This window comes from Parambassis ranga, chromosome 2, assembly GCF_900634625.1.
Source record: "Parambassis ranga chromosome 2, fParRan2.1, whole genome shotgun sequence".
NCBI lineage: Eukaryota > Metazoa > Chordata > Actinopteri > Ambassidae > Parambassis > Parambassis ranga.
In genome coordinates this window covers 42,456,424-42,479,726 of record NC_041023.1, presented here as the reverse complement: position 1 = coordinate 42,479,726, position 23,303 = coordinate 42,456,424, and the positions used below count along the sequence as shown (strand labels likewise).

The window sequence follows — 23,303 nt, the reverse complement described above, 5'->3', positions numbered from 1 at the left end:
ATCAGTGTGATGATGGATCACTGCAACAGTAACATGAAGGCTGCCCTTTGATTGTTCTCAGTCCCAACATAAACAGAAGTCCAAAAATATCACTACTTCCCTGACACACACGCCGCTCTGGAGTCCAATCAGGTTTCCACTTTGCCGAAGGTGCCGTCAGGTGGTCGGTAGTGTTTGGGAAAGGCCTTGAGTTGCAGTGAGTTGAATGCGTACTTTCGGCATCCAACATTCTTCACAGTGTTTTCCCGTCTGCAGCCCTCGCTGAGGAGACAGAAGCAGAAGCAGGAGACAGAGGGGAGGGTGGGCGCAGACAGAGTGAGAGCAGAGATGATGATTGGTGAAGATAATGACATGAAAAAAGACACTAGTAAATCATACTGTCTCTGGACCTCCCTGGTTCCTGCAGAGCTTATAAGCACTAAAAATGACTAAAACTGCAACTAAACCATCCCTGAAAGGAGGCACATGGGTATTGTTCAGGTCAGATACATCAATTAACAACTTTTATGGATAAATGAATACCTATAAAAGACAACAGATCAAACTTTACTGCTGCAGTTCCCCTGATGACCAGCAGGGGTCAATAAACCCATTCAAACACACAGACCAACAGATCAACACATTTAAAGAAGGGAGTGGGAAAAATATTTAAAAATCTGATTGAAGTCTGTTTGCACTCTGCAGGTGGAGGCACAGAACATTTATTTCAGTGAGTGAGTGTGTGTCAGGACGGCAGGTTCTCTTAGGTTTGTGTTACATTTTGAGCGACAAAAGCTTTAAAACTGTGAACAAAGAAACACAATGCAGTCGACCGAGGAACACCAAGAGAGCCACAAAACACCTTTAACAGTATCCCACCTTAACTTCCTTTAACATGTTTTATATATATATGATCTAAATAATGATAACTAGCAACTGTTTAGAATGAGAAACCAACAGTCACAGTAAACAACAACACATAAATATGATATAAAGTGACGGCAGTTATGGCACAAGCATAATAATAATAAATTAATATATAAAACTCTGCTTTGGAACAACTTAAGACCATACATTGGAGACAGTAGTATAATACAGGCAATACCAGCATCTAAATACAGATTATGTACAGCGGTACAAATATATTCTCTGGATCACTAAAAAAAAAAAATCAGCGTATATCGGCAAATCTGAGCTGTTTCTCTTTCAGGTTAATGATAATAATTTAAGTTAATATTCAGGAAGCACTTCATTGTAATGACACTTGTAAATATGTGGGGAAATTCTCTCATAATCTCCAATGTTTTTACATCCCTGCTGCTCAGTGATAATGTTACTAGATACCTTTGAATATATTTTAATTTTGGCTCACAGAGGTAGATCTACACATGACGAGATGCACATGAATCTTAACACAAAAAGCATTTCTCCTTGTTTTTCTGGTATGAACACTGAAGTAGGCTGGACAAAACATTTCATAAATCAGTCTGAGTGTTTAGAGGTCACTGGAGCGAGCAAACTTCCAGAGGGGTCTATTTTGGTCTGATCCATTTCCTGACTGGGTCGATCTTAATGAGACGGAGCCTCCGAACTCCGGGGAGGCCACTGAAGCTTTCAGTCAGCTTCACCGGGCCAACATATTGATTCATATGCTGCAGGTTTGAAGCAACCTGAGTGATTATGGTCTTGTGATGCTTAAGAAAAAGTCCAGCCTCCTTCAATACTTGTCAGTTTACGGCAGAAATGTGGAAATGTGCCACGTTTCTTTGTTATGTGTGTCAGTAAACACAACAGGAAGATTATATTTCAGAATAAAGTGACATGAAATAAACAACAAAAGCATCAAGTTTCCAGCTAAAGCTAAGATCCAACAGACCTGAATTCCCGACAGAAACATTTGGCACATCTATCATTCATTCACAAACACTGTAAAGCTGATATAAATGTAGCTGGCACACATAAATGCTCTAAAGGGAGTAAACCTGCAGCATAATCAAACACCTGAATGTCCTACACTCGTTTATTCCAACAGGAAGCTGCACCCTAAACACCACAAAAACTCAACTTTGTCAATTGCTGGGACAGAGCTGGTCTTCTTCACTGCATTGTCATGAAAGCTGAATCCACAAAGGGACCAAATAAAGTGTCCAAAAAAAGTCACTCAGCTGAGCGGGAGGAAGCTCCATCTACAATAAGAATAAAAAAAAGACTGAAAACACTGAACTGAACCTATTTTAAATATCTTTAGAAACTTTTTCAGCTACTGTGTGCAAAATGTCACCAAAAATATGCCCAGTAAATCACTGCATTTCAACTTCCATGTCTTTAAGTTATGAGAGCTGCTTTGAAATTGAACCAACAACAAGGGAAGAACAGTATCAAAGTACTTATTTTTCAGGACAATAAGGCAAATTGATGACCTACCAGTTGCCTGTTTAGTCATTTCATCCACCATAAACAATATTAGGAGTTATAAGAGCGACAATTGATGCAAATCAAATATTTTTTGTCTTCATCAACTTTAAGATGATTAACTGTGATCCATTTTGACTTTTTCTAATCTTTGCTGCTCCTCATTTCTAGGAAGTGGGTGACACATTTTGGCACAAGGCTTTCTGCTCTGATGGTGAGAGGTATGTCAGATATTTGTCTGGTTGATGTTTATAATGAGTGCAGTTGACTTTTCCTCTCGGCTGTTTGAGCTAAACCTTTCACCGATATTGGATGTAACACGCGTGTAAATCAGAATCAGTGATATGCTGCAAAGTGCTCGAGCTAAAGTATAAGCAAAAAGCAGGAAGACTTTAAAAAAAAAAAAATAAGCAAGCAAATGCTGCCTGAAAAATATAATATAGTCATCTGCATTAGCTTGTGAGTGCAAAAAGCGCATGGAAGACAATATTGCACAAATGATATAAGCTGTCTGTGCGGAGCTTAAATCATAAATTCAAAGTTAGCTACTGTCAAAGTTTAAATATAATCTGCTTTTTTCTTTTCTTTTTTTTTACATTTTCACAAATTAACTGTCACTGAGTGTCGAGAATAAGGCAGAGCAGTCAGTGGCTGTCCAGCAGAGGGCGCTGTCCACTCAGACAAGGATCTGTTTTAAAGACTTTGTGTTCACAGGAAGCCAGCTGAACTGTGAATTTTGGGGGCATGAACTGAACCAGCTTTACTCCAGGCCAAAGAAGGAGGAAGAGGATGAAAATGTAATGTTTTCCTGGACAGATATCTTGTAGAAAACACTGCAGGCTTAGTGTGAACACAAAATGGTCTTGGAAAATAATAATCCGTATTTCCAGGTTTGCCATCCACGTGCTGGAAAAACAGGAAGCAGAAACAGTCTGTCAAAGTAGGAGACTGCAGAGCTGGGCATTTGATAAATGGGGTGTTGGTTGTGTAAAGCCCTTAGTCATGGTGGGACAGTGTGCGTATCACCACACACATGCTCACGGGACAGTGGCACACTCTCAGGAACACACTCCTTCTCATAAACGTGCTGGCATTCAGCTGCAGCGTAGTTTGGCCAGGAAGTAGGCCACGCTGAGGAAAATCCACACCACCAGCAGGTTGGGGCTGAGGGCCAGGAGGGGCAGCGAGTACAGGAGGCTGGGGTCCAGCCGGAAGTCACGCACCGGCAGCAAGCCACTCAGGTTCTTCTGGATCACCCCTTCCCTCGTCCCAATGCTGCCAAGGCATGGGAAGGGTGGGAGGAAGAGGAGGAGGAGCAGCAAACAAGGAGGAAGGGAAGGGGGAAAGAAAGAAACAAGGAGAGAGGCGAGGGAGAAATCAAGATGGATGAGGAAGAAGAGAGGAAGATGAGGAAGCAGTGGAGCCAAAATAAACAGATGGCGTGCATAAAGGTAATATGGCAAACAAACACGTGGAAAATCAGAATGACAGTGACGAAGAAGAAGGCACGGCGAGTGGCACCAAAATCAAATTAAACCCAATTCCACAAAAAATGTCAGGAAACAAACAAAGGAAGAGGAAAAGGAGGAAGAGGAGAGAGAAACAAGAGAAATTAAGAGAGATGCTCTTTCAGAAAGAAAGACGAAAATACAGCAATGGCTCTCCATGTTTATAGTCTGTAAGACATGGGATGAAGAGGAGGAGGATAAAACACCCTTTATATTTAAGGAAGGAGTCAACATGCAGCTACTGTTGAAGGTTGTTTTCTTATTTAGTTTCTAGGAGGGGAAATGAAGGGACGTCTGCAGCAACTTTGTCTAACATGCAGCTCAAACCCAAAAAAAAAAATAAAGTCAGGAAGCTGTTTTCATGCTTGTCGGCTGATGACGCAGAGGGGAGGAGACAGGGAGGAGAAGGAAGAAAGATGAAGAGACATGGTGTCATGCGGGACTTTATTGAGTCAGGCATGATTACAGTTTTCTTACACAGAAATATTTACAACATAGCGCCACAGAAAACAAAGACGACCGCTACTGTGGACAGACACAGTTTTAAAGAGGTGACAGGACGCTGTGACACCAAGGATCAATATCAATAACATTAAGGAACATAAACTCCCACAACACCAGATGCAAACCTGCAGGAAATGTTGTTTTGAAAGTTCCTCTTTCAAAGTATTTACTTCGCATTAGAGCTTATTTTAAGTAAAAACTTAAATAAGAGAAAGTGCTGAGGTCTCTTTAACAGACACAGAAACTAACCCTGTCTGAGCCATCTCGTCTCCACAAGCAGACTTTATGTGGATACAGAAAGGAGAGGCGATGAAGGGGAACTAAAAGGTAAAAACGATGGTGGTGAAGACAGACGCCCAGACAGATCAACAAGCACCCAGTCAGCAAACTTCTCTTCTCCAAACCCTCAAACTAATTTCAGTGCTGGAGTCTGGGGAAGTGAAGCAATTAACTGCTGTATACTCTTCAGGTAAACCCCAGGTCTTTTGCGTATGAAGCAAGCGTCAGCAAAGCATAGATCAGCACAGAAACTCTATCACCTTACCTGCGCATGCAGTCGAGAGCCTGCGTGAAGACCTGCGGTGCCATGCCGTGTTCGTGCTGCAGGATCAGGCACTGCTCCAACGTGACCGACATGGCCGTGCGGTCTTTGGCGCTCTTGCAGCTGGTGAAACGAACCCCATTCAGCCGACGGCAGATCTGTGAGAGAGATAATGAGAGTTGTGAGAATGGTGGATGTTTCTGTTTATGTGCGCTGGAATACGAAGTCATGGTGTGACCATCACCTCAGCGGCCTGCCACAGGATGTCCACATTCTTGTTTTTCCTCGCGTTGACATTCTGCCCCAAAAACCTCAGCAGCTCAGGAAGACAAGTCTGAGAGCGTGACCTCGGGAGGCCTGGATGCAGAGAGGCAAGAGAAACAGGGATACAGGAAGTGAAGAAAACATCAGGACTCAGACATGTTACAGCCTCTCTGTACTCACAGTCCTCAGGCAGCACTTCCTTGAACTGCTCATAGTAGGAGTTTAGCCTGGAGAGACTCTCCGAGTTAATGATCTCCTGCAGCGATGTGTCTCCAAACCTGAAAATCACACACCAACACACAAAAAGTTGCCAGACGTGTGTGCTGTGAAATCAGTAGTGTGTGAGTCTTGCTCACTTCTCAGCCAGCGTCTGCTGTTCATTGATCCCGACGTTGAAGTGCACCGGCTGGACCCTCAACAGCATGCCGCTCTGGATCTCACGCGGCAGCGCATCAAACATGGTGCCTGGCAGCGGGATGCGGACATTGAAGCCGTCACGGCTGCCCGTGATGATGGGCAGCATGTCAGGGGCGGAGCTACCAGTTGCCTGGGTGACCTTAAAAAGACGAGTAAACTTATGAAATCAAATGAAAACTGAACTTACATGAACTGTTTTTAAGTCTTTCTACCTTGAAGGTGACATTACGCAGATCCATGATGCCAACGCTCATATCCTCTAACATGGCGAGCTCCTCCCCTGCAACACATAGACACTGTTAGTGGCAACTCTGGGTGGAAACATTATTAATATAAAAGATAAAAAATGTTTTCTTTATTGACAGAGAAGAAGCAGCTGCGCTCGTACCGTAGGTGCTGAGCAGGGACTCAAATTGAGCCAGCAGGCCGATGGTGTAGAGCTGTCGCAGGAATCCGTTGTCACGGAGACAGTTCCTCAGTTTGATAACGAAGCCACAGATGAGAGCGGTGAGCTGTAACACACACACAAAACATCAGCATTAACATCAGTTTTAACTGTGCTTAATTACAATTTAGATCATTTTGATCATTTTTAAACACACATGGAAAAGCATAACACAATAATGGCTGCTTATAAGATTATCTAACTCAGTTTGTTTGTTGCATGCATCCATGTGTGCAATCCTGTGCAGATCAGTGTGTGTGTGTGTGTGTGTGTGGAGTGGGGTTATAACCAGGGTTATAGAAAATTCTGAATTAAATTAATGACCCCTAAATTCTTATTCAGTTCTCGAAATTGAATTGAGATTGCAAACAGGAAGTGGAATTGCAATTCAAATTCACAGTATATATGACACATATTACACATTGCAGTAATTTCATACAGATATTGTTGTATGGACTTTATGTACACAATATTTTATTATAGTATAATATAGTGTTCAAACACATCTGGCTTGAGGACAGTGGAGAGTGTCACATGATACGTTGAAATATTTTTTTTTCTTCACTTCGCTGAGTATATTGTTGCTACTGCTGTAAGACTGAAGATGTGAAAACATTAAATGTTAAGTAGGAGTGAACAATCATAAAGCATTATAAAGCCATTAATCGCTGAACCCCAGCACTCTGAGTTCACAATATTTACAGAAGTACCTCGTTGTGAGTCACCCTAGCATTAGTTACAGTGTATGTTTATGTAATGTGTGTGTGAGTCACTGACCGTCTGGCAGAAGACGACATCACGGCGGTACTGCAGCGACACATCCAATGCGATCGTTGGGGCAGTGTCCTGCATGAGCAGGAAGACCATGGACTTCTTGGCCTTGTCGCTCATCATGGCGACACACTCGGTGAGTGTGGTGAGGAGAGGGTACAGCGCCTCGCTCCACTCGCCTGGGAAAAGAAGAGATAAATAGGTACTCAGTGACACACAGAGTGCAGAATCTACAGAAAACAGATGGGACATAGAAAGCAGCAGCAAAGAGTTTCCTTAGAAGCTAATAATCAATTAACCAGATTAAACGGGTTAAACCAAGAGACAACATCAGATGTGGACAGGAAGCTCTTACCTGGGTACGCCTCCTCTGCGCTCGGACTTCCATCTGGAAGAGGGGTGGAGGTGTAACATGCATGATTAGCGGAGACTATAAGCCACAAAATCCAGCAGAGACACACACAGAAAACACTGTGGACCAGGGTGAAAGGTCTGTTGTGGTATCAAGCTTTTTTTGCCCAGTAGACATTTGACCCTGGTCCAGAACAACAAGTACAAAATCTCAGATCTGACTGCTTACATCTACAGCAACACTGCAACATTGTGGATGGAACCGAGCGACAAAACTACACACAAAACAAAATTTGCAGTTCTGGTGAGGAGGTGAAGAGAAACTTAGCCACAAGAGAGGAGCGACAGAAGAAGAAAGGATAAAGTAAACCTACAGGTTTCCTGCTCAGGGCTTGGAGGGCATGCAGAGGAAATTGCAGGCAGAGAGGAAGAGGATGATGATGATGGCGGTGGTTGTTCTGATGATGATGATGAAGATGAGGGTAATGATTCTTGGGACGTATTTCCTGGGTTGATCCAAAAAGCTCGTCTTTTGCTGTCACCTAAATATATTCACTATATGTTATACTGTAATTTGTCTAATTTGTAAACTATATCTATTGTGTGTTACCTTTCTTAGTGCTGCCGCCCTGCTGGTCACTGCATGCACTGTCCTGGCTGCCATTGCTGGGCCTCCTCTCTTTCTGAAGCAGCTTGTCGACTCGCTGGATGATGCACTCTAGAGATTTGTCCACGTTTATCCAGACCTTCTCCTGAGAGGGGATGCACATGTTTGAAGAGGTAAATCTCACCTGTAAATTTACATCAAATCAAAAGGCAAAGCCTTTGACCTACCCACTCCTCTTCATGCCAGTCCACGTGCAGTGACGACCGGCTGTTGCGACCGCTCCACTTGGCGAGCAGCGTATCCTGGTCGTTGCGGAGGACTACCTGTTCTGAGTCAGCAGAGGGAGACGCTTTGGAGGCGATATACTCAGGTCGTGCTGCGTTCAAGGCCTGGATGGCTGAAGCCAGCAGCTTGCAGTCACACACTGTCACCAGCTGACGGGTCTTAAAAGAGAGCAGGTATGCTTGTTACGTCCCTAAACATACAAAACATTTCCATTAATTTCTCCTCTGATACCTTATCAGCCAGGATGGTGAGCGTTCTCTCCAGTCCGCTGGCCGATCTGTCTTTAGCGGCTCGTGAAAGCCTCTCAGCGTAGTAGCTGACCTGAGTCTTGAGTGTGTTGATGTGGGCGATGATCTCTTTGGCTCGGACAATGTCCTGGGGGATGTAGACGATGGACTGCGAGCTGGAGAGGGCGCTGCTGCAGGGAAACAACAACACACACTTACACGCGTGATGTAAACAGATAACAGGGAAAGAAGTAATTGAGTATTTTTCTCATAAATTTAGACATAAATAAATAACATGCACATGCCTGATTTTGATGTTGGGGACCAGGAACACAAACAAAATGAGCAGTTTTTCACAAATACGTGTGTTTAGTTTTAGACGACAGACATTTTAGTTCACAACACTGTTAATGCGTCATGTGCCACTGTTGCATGTAATAGGCTTTGTGATCAAGTGTCACATTCCTTCCCCCTAAAACCTGAAAAACAATCCGACATCCCAGAGGATCAGTGACAGTGTGTGTTTCATGTACATTCAAATGAAAACAGGCAAAGCAGTGCAACAACTCACCATCCCTCCTCATATACGCTGATCAAAAAAGTAACAAACAACAAAATTAAAGAACTGAGCTGCAGGATTAATGCATTTGTCTTCAAATCAAACATAAATGAAGAGAAGAAATAAAATTCACTGCGACTCAGGAGAAACATAAAAACATGCGTTTCTATAAGTGAACTCACTGTTTCTTTGCCTCCTCGAACTTCTGAATCAGCCTTCTCAGTCCGTTATTTTTGAATCCCAGGCAGTGAGCAGCCGGAGCGCCGATTGTAATCACGTCATATGTGTGCTCTGCAGAGGGAAGCAGCCGTCAGTTCAGGTGTGTTTTGAGAAGAACGTTAATTAAGACAGGATTCTCACCGAAGCCCAGCTCATCCTGCACCCTCATCCTCTGGACGTGTAGGTTAGTGGGCATAAACTCCAGCTTTCTCTCTGCCTTCAGGTTGCTGGCTTTGAATGACGGACCTGATTCAGACAAATTCAGTTCAGTGAAAGCATTTTTTTTTTTTTTTAAAGGTGTGTGCAAACCCCTGCAGGACGCTGACCTCTGTAGTCATTGAGGTCAGACAGGGTTTCCTGGTAGGCCAAAATTATAGTCTGGTACTGAGAGACGATCTGTCGGCGCAGATTCTCCCAGCAGGGGGACAGCTCCCCCAGCTCCTCCAGCTCACACACCCTGCAGACAAAATGTGTGTGTGTGAGGCTTATATAATGTTACCGCTGACATACATTTTGAGCTGTGTGTGTACCTAGCTGCGTCCTCCTCCAGCAGCAGTTTGACAAACTGTCGGGGAATGTTGAGTGACAGGACGCTCTCTGCCATCTGCTCCAGCACCCGCAGGTGGTTCCCGTCAGTGGTGGGGAAACGATACATCCTGGACATGGTGCCTCCAAACACTGCAGCCAGAGAATTCAATCAGACAGATCTATTAGATTTATTTTTGGATTTAATCTAATCTAGAGTTAAACAGAAACCTCCCACTTGCTGGTGACAATCAATACATTTACAGGGACTATTTTCTCTGAATATCTATTGATCTATATGATGGTCAGTGTGCAGATGTTTTTCCTACACAGAAAGAAAAACCCACTGGTGTCACACCTGAGCGCAGCAGGGTGTCTTTGCACAGTGAGGCGTACTTGATTCGGACTCCCATCGACTCCGTCAGGCTCTCATCAACGGGCAGCACCGTCTGTAGGACATATGAAAAAATGGGTGGGCAGCAACCACCTCCACCTCTCTGTCCATTCTCTGCTCCCACACAAACACACTCTGTGTGACACATTCACCGCGACATAAAGCAGCTTGTGCACATAGAGAAACAAATAAACAACGTGTCAACCTCTATGTTGCTCACAGCCTCCTACCCGGCCATTGATGCTGTCTGGCAACCGTCCGACCGACATCCTCTGATCCGCTCTCTCCTCCATCTGCCACGCCACTATGGTGATCGCCCCCACCCGCTCATTCTCTGCTGATCTGTCCATCAAACATTTAACCGTATTAAACACGAACACTTAGAGCTTAGTTTAGTCTATAAAATGACCAACAAATGAATCAAATGTTTTACAAACATGTCCTGTCATGCTGGGATGCTCCAAATTAAAACTGGAATCTGTCATTACATTGTTTCTTCTTGCAAACTGAGCAGAAAACTCAGAAGGAACATGCAGAAACCACACATCCCCTTTTTCATTAGTTCACTAAAACACAACACTGTGTGTGTATGTGTGTGTTAGTTACCGCAGTTCTAGCTGTAATCTGTGGCTCTTCTGTTGCAGAAGCTCCTTTACGGGAAACAGAGCAGATCCCAGCATATACATCTGTACAGGCAGAGAGGAACAGGTGTTGACACTTAGGTGCCGCTGTGCTGATTTGAGATGCTGGTGTGTGTTCAGGGCTGTGTGCTGTACCGTTCCCTGTGAGCGATCCTTCACGTCATAGACAGCCAGCTTCACCTGCGTCTGCTGGTTGATGTTGGACTCTTGGAAGAAGGCGATGCTGCTGAGGAAGATGGGGTTACTGGTACCCTGTGGAGACACAGTTACACTGTAAGTATCACAGAAAGCCTTTAGACTGTGCTGCACATTATTCTGGTATTATTCTGTCAGATATACATAAAACAAAGGATGCATTCATCCATAGTTGACTCATTCTGCACATATAAATGCAACCAGCTGACCCTAAACTATTGGTGATTTCAGATTTGTTTGTGTTTGGACAAAAACTTTTCCAGCAGTGTGTGGTTGCAGTTTAATTTATTCGCCCTCATCTTTCACTTTCTGGTGGATCAGAGTGGGTGAAAGAGGCGTGGGTGGAGGCAAACAGGGACTCAGTGCAGCAGCTCAGTCACCACACACAAATTAATAATTTGGCACATATGGCAACATATAGAAAGATGTTGAGATAGAAGACAATCTGTGTTAGGAGGCTGACCTCGATGACTTCAGTCTGGGCGTGTTTGGTCCAGAAGGCCTGCGGTGGTGTCGTGCAGCTCACCGCTGCAAAGCTGTTGGGTTTTCGGTCCAGAGCTGGAGTCACCAGACCTGTGCATGCTGGGTGTTAAAACAAACATGCAGTTTAGGAAGGCAATAAATTGGTTTCTTTATAAAGCAGCAGATGGAAAATCATTGGCTGTGTTACCGACCCACGCTGAACTCCAACACAGGCTCATCTGGGTCCTGACTATTTCCTGCAAAACAAAAAGCAACATTAGGTTAAAAAACAAGATGTGAAGCTTTCAGTGGTAGGAGGGGGAAATGAAGAAGAAAAAGAAAAAGGGAAAGAAAACATTCCCTCACCTGCGAGAGCTAGGCCGATCATCTCGTCGGACAGCTCGAATGTGTTGGCCCGGTACACTGACCACGGCCGCTGTAACCGCGAGCTGCGCGCTCTGCCCCCTGCCATGCCTGTCTGGGAAGAGTGGGTGACGGCAGGAGGCCTGAACACACACCCTCACGCACACGGTCACACACTCCCATGTGATGTGGCCCTCCTCCTGCACTGATCCAAGGCTGCTCCAGAAAACACTTCACCTCTCTGAGTGGGAGAAGAAAACAGGTTTGATTGAAGGAGGCATCTCCCAGACTTCTTCTTTCAGACAACCCAGAGTGGTTTCAGTCACATACACGAGCTCCAGTGAAACTACAGACAACAGGCAAGAACAGAAACCAGGAACCAGATACAGAAAGTAAAACTCAAAGCTGCGACTTTTGAGGTCAAGAAAAATAATCTGTATTCACATTTACAGCCCACACAATCCTGTAACTCCTCCTAATATATTCTATGCTGTGGACGCGAAGTTTTAACCTCTCTCTCTACAGATCATAGAGTATATAAATAAACTCAGAGGCACGTGTGTGTGTTAGCATCATCTGTCAGCCCTCTGAGCATCTGCACGTGTGCCCGTGTAAACATGTGAAGATGTTAGTATGCAGTATGTGTGAGGAGGACCACTTCAGTGTCTCCACTTTTTTTGCTCCACTTCCTCGTCTCACCTCGACTCTTTTGGGATTATTTCCCCCTGAAGGATTCGGCCTGTGGATGAGCAGCTGTCCTGCTCTCTCCTTCCCTCTCTCTGTCCCATTTTGCTAAAGAGCAATTAGCCTATTTGCAGCAGAGCTCTAAGCGCGAGGGACACTTGGCTGGCTGAAGTTGGGGAGCACCATGGTCTAGTTTAACAATGCATGATGCGCACACACGCACACAGATCTCTGCTCCATAAAACACATTTATTTATGTTAAAGCTACCCCCCCCCCCCCCCTTTTTTTTTTTTTTTTTTTTACAAACATGGCCACATAGAAATTAATTTTAAATTGTGGGTCTGGGTTAATAGCTGCTGGCCCACTTTCTAACAAGTGTCCCACTTTGGTCAGCCCTACATGTGTGAAACATCTGGAGCAGTCCTATGTGGAAGGAGGCGAGAGTAGAATCTACCTGGTTCACATTTGCATTTCTGTGCAGGAGGCTGCTACAGTTGACCCAACTCTTTTTTATCTGCAGGTTGTGCGTTGATGAATTTCCTGAGCAGGCGACAAACACACATCTGCTGCACCTCTGCACATTTCCTCCATAATAGAGCAACGACATGAGGTGTGACAACAGGGTGACGAAATGCAGCACATCATCGCCTGTGATTACACGGAAGCGGTGAGCTCATTTGGCATGCTGTCACAAAGATTTCCCATCACACACATACCTCTGTCAGCTGAGCCAAGTTACCAGTGTGTAAATGAGTTATGCATGAAAAGAATCTCAGGTTACAGCGTAGGTAGGACAGCCATCATACTGGTGCTTACTGTCATATTTAGTTCTGTAGAATCAAACATGAGGAACATTACACCTGCTTAGTATCAGCATCAGAGTGTGTATCTGATAGAAACCACCCCATCATTCCAGCTAAACATTCAGACTGGAAGCATCTGGACCTAGAAAAGTTTCCAGCCTGTCAGCCAACTGAAGTCACTTTTTCCACTCACAAGGCCAAAAAAGACACCATTGTTTGAGTGGGCGTGCACATGCTTTAAGTGTCCTTATCACAAAAAAGGTCTCCCAACACATCATATATCTTCAACCTGGTTTTCTCTCTTCCTTCATTAAATCCTGTCAGTGTGAACGCTATGTGTGTCCTGTAACAGCTGACATCAACAACAGTAACACCTCAGATCAATTAGGTAATGTGAGAATTCACAGTGCATACACACATACACACGCCAACACAGCGATGCCAAAACATACCACGAGCCACAAATGCTGAACTTCACTGGGGGACAAGACTCCCATATAAGGCAGCTCCAAATTTAGCCTGTGTGTATGTGTGTGTGAGAATCACATGAACTGGGGCACACACACTGTGTATAAGCCGCAGTAAATCCTGTCCAGAGCTCCTCCTGACACACAAAACTCCAATCCAGAATTCACAAAGTGGATTTTGGTTTATTAGGGGAATAAACAGCCTAAAGTTAATTCATTGGCAGCAGCAATTACACAGAGGCTTTAAGCACATTTGACACCTTTTAGTCTGAAAATTATATTTTAAATAATTTGAAACTGTTTAGCCACAACTCTTGTTGCATGTATTCTTTTCTTTGCTTCAGAACTTTATAGCAGGAATTAGGTTGTTGATTGAGGCACTAATAAAATTCAAGTATTTGAAAGATTGAGATACAGAGAGGATTTTATGTGTGTCCACATGTCTCCTGTTTTGAGGTTTCATCAGTAGATCAGGAGAGTCTCCAGCTGACCATACATGGTGAATTTAAGACTTTAACAGCTTCCTCTTTGCCAGGAGGCCTTTCACACACAGAGGATCAGTGTGTGTGTGTGTGTGTGTGTGTGTGTGAGAGAGAGAACAGCCACATCTCTCAGACAGATGACACTTTCTTCTAAATTTGGTCCATCCTTGGCTTTTCAAATACCCAGAGGCAAAGAAATATATTAATTGGTCCGGGCACTGATGTATGTTTCTGTCTACTCACAGTCTGCTGATAGGATGAGGGAGAGCTGATCCTGGGTCACTCTAGACAAAACAGCAGTTCAAACCTGAAAGCAACACTGGTAAGTCAGTTGATTTTTGTTTGGTTGTTTGTTTTTTTTGCTCACTTTCAGAACCAAAATCACACATTTGCCCCCATGTTGCTCCACTGATTCAATGACAGAGATGCTCCCTGTCTCTGTCAGACTCTGTGTGTACCCTCTGGGATCAGCATTAGAATAGAGCATGAATAATTTCTTTAGAGGGACAGAGCAGCTGTAGCCCTTTCACATGAAAATGAACCTCACCCACAACCTCCAACAACCACACACACACAGACTGAGTTTATCCCTCTCACTTTAAGCTCAGTCGCTCTATCTCACACCATCAGCTAGTTCTCACTTTATTAGACTCTGTTTCCTCCTGAATGACATTCCTGTGACTTCACATTACAAAAAACTGACAATATTTATGATAGAGCTGGCACATTCAGTTTCACCTGCTGTTGCCACAGCAACCACAGGTGTCTTACAGATGGATTCCAGCCAACTCTCCTCAACTTTTGAAGAAAACAGAGAGATACTGTGTACATACTCACCTCTGTGTGTGAGAGACTCAAGTTAGCATCGCTTTCTTTAGTCATTTCAGAAAGCAGCACACTTCAGTCAGACAAACAGTCTGACACACCAAGCATACCTTTGTGTCCACATGGAGCTGCATTTATTTTCACCATTTGTCTCTAAGAGCCAGAATTGAACAGCTATCTCAACATGATTCTAAAGCAAACTCTAAAGAGCTGAGGTGGTACACATGTCTAAACCTCAAGAATAAATATAAAAATGATCCTCAGAGAACTGAATCTAAAACAACAACAGCCTTTATGTTAATTCCTGATTAATGTCGGGTAAGCCCAATGTTTTAAACACACAAGAAAAAAAACATGCAAAACAGACTTCTTCAGTGTTTAAGGATGTGACTAAAAAACAAAAAGTCTGTCCTGTTTAAGGAAAGCAGAAGTAAGCCAGTAGGAGGGTCTCTGTTTGACTGTGCAAGCAGCACGGGAAGTGATCAGCGAAGATTCGCTGACAATGAAAGAGACAGAGACTGCTGTTAGAGAAGACTAACGCAGTTCTCTGAAAACATCTGGCTGTGACCAATGTCATGCCGGATGCTTGAAAATTTTGTAAATATTTGCTGATAATTTCTTACATTTTATTCACCTTTTTATCATCAGGCTTTGGCTATGCTAAAATCAGCTCCACCTGCAGTAGCTTTAAAACTGCCCACATGTGTTAGCTTGAAGCAGTTTGTCCTTTTGCAAATCAGGCTCTGAGATGTAGTGACAACATAAGCATCCAGCATGATGATGCATTTTCTCACATCTTTCTTCAGTTCTGTGTGTCTGTTTGCATGACATCATGATGGCAGCTTTTAGCACACACACAGACACACAAACACACACCCGCTCCGTCTGCTGCTGATGGATGTAAACAAACTGCAGACGGCGTCACGAGGCAAAGACACTGCGGCTGCCCTCACCCCTCTCTCCCCTTCTTTTACTCAGCTCACTGCTTCTCAAATGTCTGAGCCAGTTAACCATTCATCTGCCAGCAAAAACAGTGCTGGGAACGTGACTCATTTTTTGTCATGCTCTGTTATTGGCCTGTCTCAAACACACAATGGTTTCACTCCTGTTTTTGATGCCTCACTATTTTTCCCCTGTGCTCATCCATTATTAACGTCAGTGTAGCATCAGCACCCCAGTGTGTGTGTGTGTGTGTGTGTGTGTGTACACAGTCATGCTTGACGTGTGTGCATCTGTTTGCACATGTGGACAAAATTTACACGTGAAGCAGAATAAAGATGTTTTGCACAAACATTGCAACAGGAATCAGTGTGTACAACATTCATTAGCAAAATTCTGAACTCCTAGCTGCTCAATGTGTAACAGTGTTCCTGTTAAATATAATCGATGGGCTTTGGAGTGGTCCTTCATTGGTGAAGAGGGTGACACAGCTCAATATTGAACTCCTCATCTTCCTGCCTATCTAATAACAATGTTAAAAAAGGACAGCTGCTGTTTGTATGTGCTCGCTGCTTAAATATGGTGAGAAGAAGATGGACAGAAACAGAGGGGAGACACAGCTGAGGATGAATCAACAGGCTTCTGCTCCATCCTCAGTTGAGTGGGAGAATTTGATGAGTCACACACAGATATGACTGAGAACCAAAAGCATGTGGCCTCGAATCAAAAACAACAATCTATCAATACATTAATCGTTGGACAACTTGTCAGTCTGATTGATCTGAAATAAGTGGCAAAGCAGGCTGACTCCTGTAAAGCAGGAGGGAGGGTCAGAGCACTGATCTGACTCTACTACTTATATAAGGACAGTGGAAAAGTGTTTTATTAACTTTTAGGCGTCTATAATACAACATGTGCTTGTATTTTCAAAGTGAGCCACCTGTTGTCACCTGCAGGTAAAGTTTACCCAGCTTTACCCTCTTATACAAACTTGGGGCAGCATAAATAATCTAAATCTAAATAACTTGACCCACAGAGCAGCAGTGAAAAACCCACACTGTCAGTGAAGGCCTCATTTTCCAGCAGGCCACTCTCCTCCTCCTCCTCCTCTTCCTCCTGAAGAGCATCATCAGCTCTTTAAAAATCGACCTGCACAGTGAAACTCAAACCAACTGCAGTGTGTGACCACACGTCTCTCTCACACACACACACACACACACACACACCATGATGATTCTGCATCACATTTGTTTCACTTTTGTTTAATAAATGGTCAAGCGTGACTCAGCAATAAATACAGTTTGTTTATACTCACACTGCCCATCACAACACACACAGGCTGGAAAAGGCACGTTTCCTTATAGTGAGTTACATAACGGCAGCAGCACACTCACACTGTGTAATATGCTGTCAGAGCAGGTTATGCGCTCTGTGTGACACCTATCACCGGACATTCTGTCATAATCCACGTCCTTGGCCGCTCTCCTGACTCTCACATCAGCCTGCTGCTTTAAAACCAATGGTTTTTATCAACTTCAACACCACAAACATCACTGATAACTAAAGGCTTCCGTTTCACAACTTATCGCAGCCGCAGCCGATGGCGCTCTACACCCGATTAAACCGTCACGGAGTTGCGTGATTTGAGTTAAGACTCTCCACTTACCGGCCGGGCTTCGTGTTGTGGTAAATTATCCGTTTATTGACAGAAAGGACCTCTGTGGTGATCAGAGTGTCCTCAAACTGCAGCACTGTTTCTCTCAGCGTCTCCTTCTGGCAGCAGACGCAGCAGCAGCTGACCACGCCTCCTGCGTAGCACGCCGGCTACGTCATCACGCAGGCTCGTACGGGACACAGTTTTTTTTCTTCTAAATTTTATTTCGCACTTATTTTATATCTGTTTGTGTCAATTTTGAATGTTTAAAATTTTTTATTTAATTTTATGGAAGTACATTTTGTAATCAACTGATTTTAACAATGTAACTGTATTCTAATTACCATCTCTTTAGACAGTAACTGATATTTAACGTCAATACATGTAATCCATTACTCCCCAACACTGTATATACTTTATATGGATTTTACATTTTACACATCAAGCTCAGTGATTGAAGTCTGTTGTATCTGTTTATGATAACATAAAGTCTTGAAAACAAACTTTTTTTCTAGCATTGCCCTCTGCTGCCATCATATGGGCATCTGGCAGTATTGCATGTTTTGACAGGAGTCTGCAGTTTGAGTCAGATCAATTAATCCGTTAATACAGTTTTTTTTCAACAACAGTGCCTGCCTCTTCGCTCTTGTCATGTCGTTCCAAACATGCAGGGAGCTCCACCCAGAGGGCACGGCACATGGGTGAAGCAGGTTCAGTAACAGGTGAAACCAGATTCTCAGAAACGATCCTGTCTAGACTGTGGAAGGAAGATTTTGTTATATTCAGGTGAAACCTTGATGGGCTATTGCACTGACCATGGACTGAAGTGTGCAGACAGATGCACATTTAATAATCCTGACATAGGAATTTAAAGACTTTTTAAAAAAACTCTCATTGTAATTACCCGACCAGTAAAATGGCGACGTCTGTTTTGTCAGCAGCTGCGAGTGGAGCCTCCTGTTTGCTGCTCGTCCTACTCCTCTGCTGCTCTGCAGGGCAGTGTGGGCTTCAGAAATCAAACCCTACACCACCACCTCTTCACAATGACATCAACAAACCTCAGACCTACCCTGAAGAGCAGAGGGACAGCCTTCCTGTGTTCACCATGGACTACCCTCGGATCCAGATCCCCTTTGAGGTCACACTGTGGGTGCTCCTGGCCTCTTTTGCCAAAATTGGTATGTTGATAAATGGATGAAACACACGGGGCAGGATGTTTTGTTTCTTACTGTTATTTCTGTCTCACAGGTTTCCACATTTACCAGAAAATCACCATCTGGATCCCAGAGCCCTGCCTTCTGATTGCCATCGGCCTCATCGTTGGCGGCATCATGCACGCAGTGAAGGAGGAGCCACCGGCGGTGCTCAGCTCCACTGCCTTCTTCCTTTACATGCTCCCTCCCATCGCTTTGGACAGTGGATACTTCATGCCCACCAGGCCGTTCTTTGAAAACATGGGCACGGTACTCTGGTTTGCCGTGGTGGGGACTCTGTGGAACAGCATTGGTATCGGGCTGTCCCTCTTCGCCATCTGTCAGTTTGAAGTGTTTGGAGTTCAAGACATCAACCTGCAGGTGAGGCAGCAGTGGATGAGGGTTGCTGTGAGAAGTCAAATGAGCATCCACACTTTTATTTTTACATTTTTCTTTCCCTCCACACTTGTTTTACAGGAGAACTTGCTCTTTGCCTCCATCATCGCAGCTGTGGACCCTGTGGCTGTTCTTAATGTGTTTGAGGACCTTGGTGTCAATGAGCAGATTTATATCGTCATATTTGGAGAGGGACTCTTCAATGACGTCGTCAACGTGGTGAGTACAGATACACCATAGCTATTAGCACCGTGTCTTTGCAGAGTGACAATGAATGCACAGATTACTACCAGTGGATATGGAAGAAAACTTAAAATGGAAAAGCAGTTTCTAGGTTGATTAGGAACTTTTTTTGGATCTAACCTGAAAACTGGCAGCAGTGAGACTTGGTGGGATGAGGGCTAGCCTCAGACCAGATACCCCTGCTGTCTCGTCTCCTGTCTAGTTTTTTCCAGTTCTGCATCGTGTGAAATGGAATTTCAACATCAAGAAGGCCGCCTCTGCTTTAGCATGAGCGTTGTCATTTGTGTTTGGACTGTGTCCAAAATCATGTCACACGATTTTTCCACATAAAGTTTCCACCTGAGTCTGAGTGGTTAAACCTGCTCGACAGCAGCGTTGTGTGAGATGTCAGTGTGTTATTCAATATGAAAAAATAATTCTCATGCACATTCTGAAATCCAGGACCTTTCTGTGTGTTGTGTGTCTCTCCAGGTCCTTTACAACATGTTTGCCTTCCTGTCTCAAATGCCAGTGGTTGAATCCTCTGATGTGTTCCTCGGGGTGGCCCGGTTCTTTGTAGTTGGGATTGGCGGCCTCTTCTTCGGCCTGCTGTTCGGATTTGTGGCTGCGTTCACCACGCGTTTCACCCACAACGTCCGACAGATTGAGCCCCTCTTCATCTTCATGTACAGCTACATGGCCTATTTGGTGGCAGAACTGTTTACCATCTCCAGTGTCCTGGCGTGGGTACATTTATATATTATTATATTTATCTATATTTTTATTTTTTTTATATTATTAAAATGTGTATTTAGTTCTAAGACTGCAAAATATTGTCAATTTAGGTAAACGAATAATCCAAACACAGGTCATAGGTAAACAGATGCTGTGCTGCCCTCTTGTGGTGAAAATGAGCTATTACATCCCTTTTAGAACCCACTCTGCAACATTTTATTTGTTTATAATAGGCTTTACAGAGGAGTCAGTGTCAGTATTGTCAAGCCAAAAACAAACTTTAAAGTATTTAGAATCATTTATATAATTGTTTTCAGTTTCGTGGGCATGTTTAAAATGTGAAATGTGACCTGTTAACCCTCTCTCCTCTCTGCAGCATTATAACCTGCGCCATCACCATGAAGTACTATGTGGAGGAGAATGTCTCCCAGCGGTCCTGCACCACCATCCGCCATGTCATCAAGCTGATGGCCACCATCTCCGAGACCCTCATCTTCTTCTTCCTGGGTGTGGTTACCATAACAACGGACCATGAGTGGAACTGGGCTTACATCCTGTTTACGCTGGTGTTTGCCTTTGTGTGGAGAGGAATGGGTGAGAGAGGAAGATTATGTGAGGAATGTTATTAATGAATCAGTTTATAAAACAGTCTAATAAACTGATTTTTTTCATTGCAGGCATTCTGGTGCTCACTCAGATTATCAACCCCTTCCGCACCATCCATTTCACTTTCAAAGACCAGTTTGGACTAGCCTACGGAGGCCTGCGAGGGGCCATCTGCTTCGCCCTGGTCTTCACTCTGCCTGATACCATCAACAGGAAGAAACTGTTTGTCACCGCTTCCATTGCCATCATCATATTCACCGTTTTCCTGCAGGTAGGCTTAGGACAGCAGAGATATGTTCTTTTAGATTAGTCATTTTAACTAATCTTCTTCTACTCAGGGCATCAGCATCCGGCCCATAGTGGAATATATGAACATCAGGAGGACCAACAAAGACCCAAACACCATTGCTGTGGAAATTCACACCAGGGAAAGTACCAGCTTCATTTTCCTAAAAAATGTGTGTATGTGTGTGTTTTGTGGTCTGCTAATGCAATCCTTTGTTGTGTGTTTTTTACAGATGATGGAGCACGTTGTGAGTGGCATTGAGGACTTGTGTGGACAATGGAGTCGCCACTACTGGAAAGACAAGTACGATCCATACACACATCATGTCCCTGCATCAGGCGAAGATAAAAATAACATCTTTTTTTGTGTGTTTTTAAGGTTTAAAAAGTTCAACGACCGCATTCTGAGGCGCGTCCTACTCCGAGACAACAAAGCCGAGCACTGCATCGTGTCTCTGTACAAGAAGCTGGAGCTGCAACACGCCATTGAGCTAATGGACACGCCAATGGGAGACCTCAGTGCAGCGCCATCTATCATCTCTCTGGAGTAAGTCATTTATAGTTTCTCACTCATCAAATGTAATAAGAGAGCATCAGCTAAACGCATTAGCACTCAATCTAATTTGGCTTAAGCTGTTCTGCTCAACACTAATGACACAACATTACATTTCATATGTCTTACTCAGCGATGAGAGAAAGGAGGCAACTCGGTCCATGAAGACGTTCCTTGCTGCTGACGTGAGGAAAATGCATGAGATCCTGTCAAAGAACATGTACAAGATCCGACACAAGGTAACAGTGATGCCACACCTGCCTGGAAACAAACGTTTTGCTGTGGTTTCTTACAGCAGCAACAGCTGTAAATGGTGTATTTGTTGGAGACAACAGAGCAGGAACACAGTGTGACCCTCCTTGTTGACAGTAAAATCTCCATGTTTTCCAGAGGCTGGCTTACACCAACAAATACAGGCTGCCCGACAACAGCCAAACCAGGGAAATAATGATTCGCCACCACGCCAGAATCCAACGCAACCGTCGTGCTGAAAGTTTCCGTGAGAGGGTGTGTTGTTAAAGAACTGAACTAGATACTGTTGTATCCCCCATGCTCACCCCTTCCTGTTCCTTCTCTTTCAGTCACAATCGAACATCCTCGGCTCTCAGAAGGACTTCTCTCTCCAGCCTGGAGGAGATCCGGCGTCTGCATTCGCCCTGCGAAGAAGAAGTCACGGTGAGTCTCAACACATTATTTTATGATGCCATCTTTATTTGGATTAATTTAACTGATCTGCTTGTTGGTTTCAGTTAAAGATAAAGTGGTCTCAGCTCGCTCCTCATCAAGTTCTCTGGTCCCCATGAGGAGGCTGAACATCATCAAGGAGCTGAGTAGTGCAGTGGAGCTGCCATCCTCTTCTGGGGTAAACCTTCTGGATGAGAGAGGAAGGACTGCACCAGTTCCTGCACCTAGGAGACATTCCACAAACCGGTCGGACGAAGATGGAGACCCTGGTGATCATCCAGGAGAGGAACTGGTGCAACCTCCTCAGCTTCCTCCTCCTCAAGCCTGGGTACCAGATTCCAGAGAGAATGAGTTGGGAAACCCTTTGCTTAGACATCAATCACAGGGGTCCGGAGGCTCAGGCAGGTCATAAGTGAGGAATCCAAGAGTCCTTGTCAGATGGGTTTCTCAGATCACCTCCCAAATATATAATGGGGTTAAATGTTGCCAGCAAACCAACTGCAACCAAATATGATCTGGTTTACTAGTTTACTAGACAAATACACAAACTTTGCTGAAAAAACTGCATGGAAGAAAAATGCAACAAGTTCCATCTGTGCAATAAATGCTAAAAAAAATAAATAATATTTTCTATTAAAAGAAACACCAGAGCCAAAGGGATTAATGCGCATTAGCTGAAATGCTAATCAAGCCCACACACCAATAACCGCTGAATTCTTGCTGCTAATATAATAATTAGTATGTAATAATTTACATGCATGTCCAATTAAACAGATGGCAGCAACATGACAATGACAGTGTTGGCTAAAAGCAGCTCAAGTTTATTTTTGCTAACATAAAAGTTAAAATCTTGGAGCAGATTAAAGTGACCATTTGCGGAATCTGCCGTCGACGTGCCAAACTTTGAAGCTTGCCACGTGTTTGGAGAACCACAGAAAGAAGCACCTAGTGTTAGCTGGCTCAAATCTTAATCACAGTGTCCAGTTTAAAAATGAAAAGTCTTCCAGCTTGATCATCTTATCACAGCCAGGACATACAGTAGGACTTATATAACATAATCTATTTGTAATCCTACACTGTTGTACTTTGCCATTCAAACAGTAGA

The 23,303-nt window shown here is 43.9% G+C and overlaps 2 protein-coding genes across 10 annotated transcripts; one reads left to right on the top strand and one right to left on the bottom strand.

The window, feature by feature from the left end:
* Window positions 1-128: 128 nt before the first annotated feature.
* LOC114444713 (type I inositol 3,4-bisphosphate 4-phosphatase-like) lies at window positions 129-17,674 on the bottom strand. 9 transcript variants are annotated; one of them, XM_028419476.1, is made up of 26 exons: window positions 17,537-17,674; window positions 11,673-11,910; window positions 11,519-11,563; window positions 11,308-11,426; window positions 10,785-10,901; window positions 10,615-10,694; window positions 10,239-10,350; window positions 9,973-10,063; window positions 9,620-9,767; window positions 9,416-9,546; window positions 9,231-9,335; window positions 9,053-9,161; window positions 8,883-8,900; window positions 8,316-8,502; window positions 8,027-8,242; window positions 7,803-7,944; window positions 7,567-7,734; window positions 7,197-7,229; window positions 6,848-7,020; window positions 6,014-6,137; window positions 5,838-5,905; window positions 5,565-5,764; window positions 5,389-5,486; window positions 5,189-5,301; window positions 4,948-5,102; window positions 129-261 (listed from the first exon to the last, which is right to left on the bottom strand). In XM_028419476.1, the coding sequence occupies exons 2-26, from the start codon at window positions 11,776-11,778 to the stop codon at window positions 129-131; spliced, it is 2,991 nt and encodes a 996-aa protein (XP_028275277.1). In that variant the 5' UTR covers window positions 11,779-11,910; window positions 17,537-17,674. The 9 variants fall into 9 exon arrangements, with proteins under 9 accessions (XP_028275277.1, XP_028275287.1, XP_028275312.1 ...); XM_028419486.1 differs by having other exon boundaries at window positions 8,316-8,499; XM_028419542.1 differs by lacking the exon at window positions 129-261 and adding an exon at window positions 286-3,666 and having other exon boundaries at window positions 8,316-8,499.
* A 766-nt stretch (window positions 17,675-18,440) lies between these two features.
* LOC114444906 (sodium/hydrogen exchanger 2-like) lies at window positions 18,441-22,844 on the top strand. The gene is made up of 13 exons (XM_028419802.1): window positions 18,441-18,702; window positions 18,773-19,098; window positions 19,195-19,332; window positions 19,828-20,078; window positions 20,447-20,664; window positions 20,748-20,947; window positions 21,015-21,104; window positions 21,195-21,265; window positions 21,341-21,508; window positions 21,648-21,753; window positions 21,905-22,021; window positions 22,096-22,189; window positions 22,264-22,844. Exons 1-13 carry the CDS (start codon window positions 18,441-18,443, stop codon window positions 22,608-22,610), a joined length of 2,388 nt encoding a protein of 795 aa, XP_028275603.1. The 3' UTR covers window positions 22,611-22,844.
* Window positions 22,845-23,303: the final 459 nt, after the last annotated feature.

What these genes read in the sequence shown, in the direction of transcription:
- LOC114444713 (XM_028419542.1), bottom strand. Translation starts at nt 11,778, where the DNA reads ATGGCAGGGGGCAGAGCGCGCAGCTCGCGGTTACAGCGGCCGTGGTCA. An exon ending in TGACCTCAATGACTACAGAG is followed by an intron (nt 9,336 to 9,415) that starts GTCAGCGTCCTG and finishes TGTCTGAATCAG; the next exon opens with GTCCGTCATTCAAAGCCAGC. An exon ending in ACTGGCATGAAGAGGAGTGG is followed by an intron (nt 7,945 to 8,026) that starts GTAGGTCAAAGG and finishes ATCCCCTCTCAG; the next exon opens with GAGAAGGTCTGGATAAACGT.
- LOC114444906 (XM_028419802.1), top strand. Translation starts at nt 18,441, where the DNA reads ATGGCGACGTCTGTTTTGTCAGCAGCTGCGAGTGGAGCCTCCTGTTTG. An exon ending in ACCATCTCCAGTGTCCTGGC is followed by an intron (nt 20,079 to 20,446) that starts GTGGGTACATTT and finishes TCCTCTCTGCAG; the next exon opens with CATTATAACCTGCGCCATCA. An exon ending in CTGAAAGTTTCCGTGAGAGG is followed by an intron (nt 22,022 to 22,095) that starts GTGTGTTGTTAA and finishes CTTCTCTTTCAG; the next exon opens with TCACAATCGAACATCCTCGG.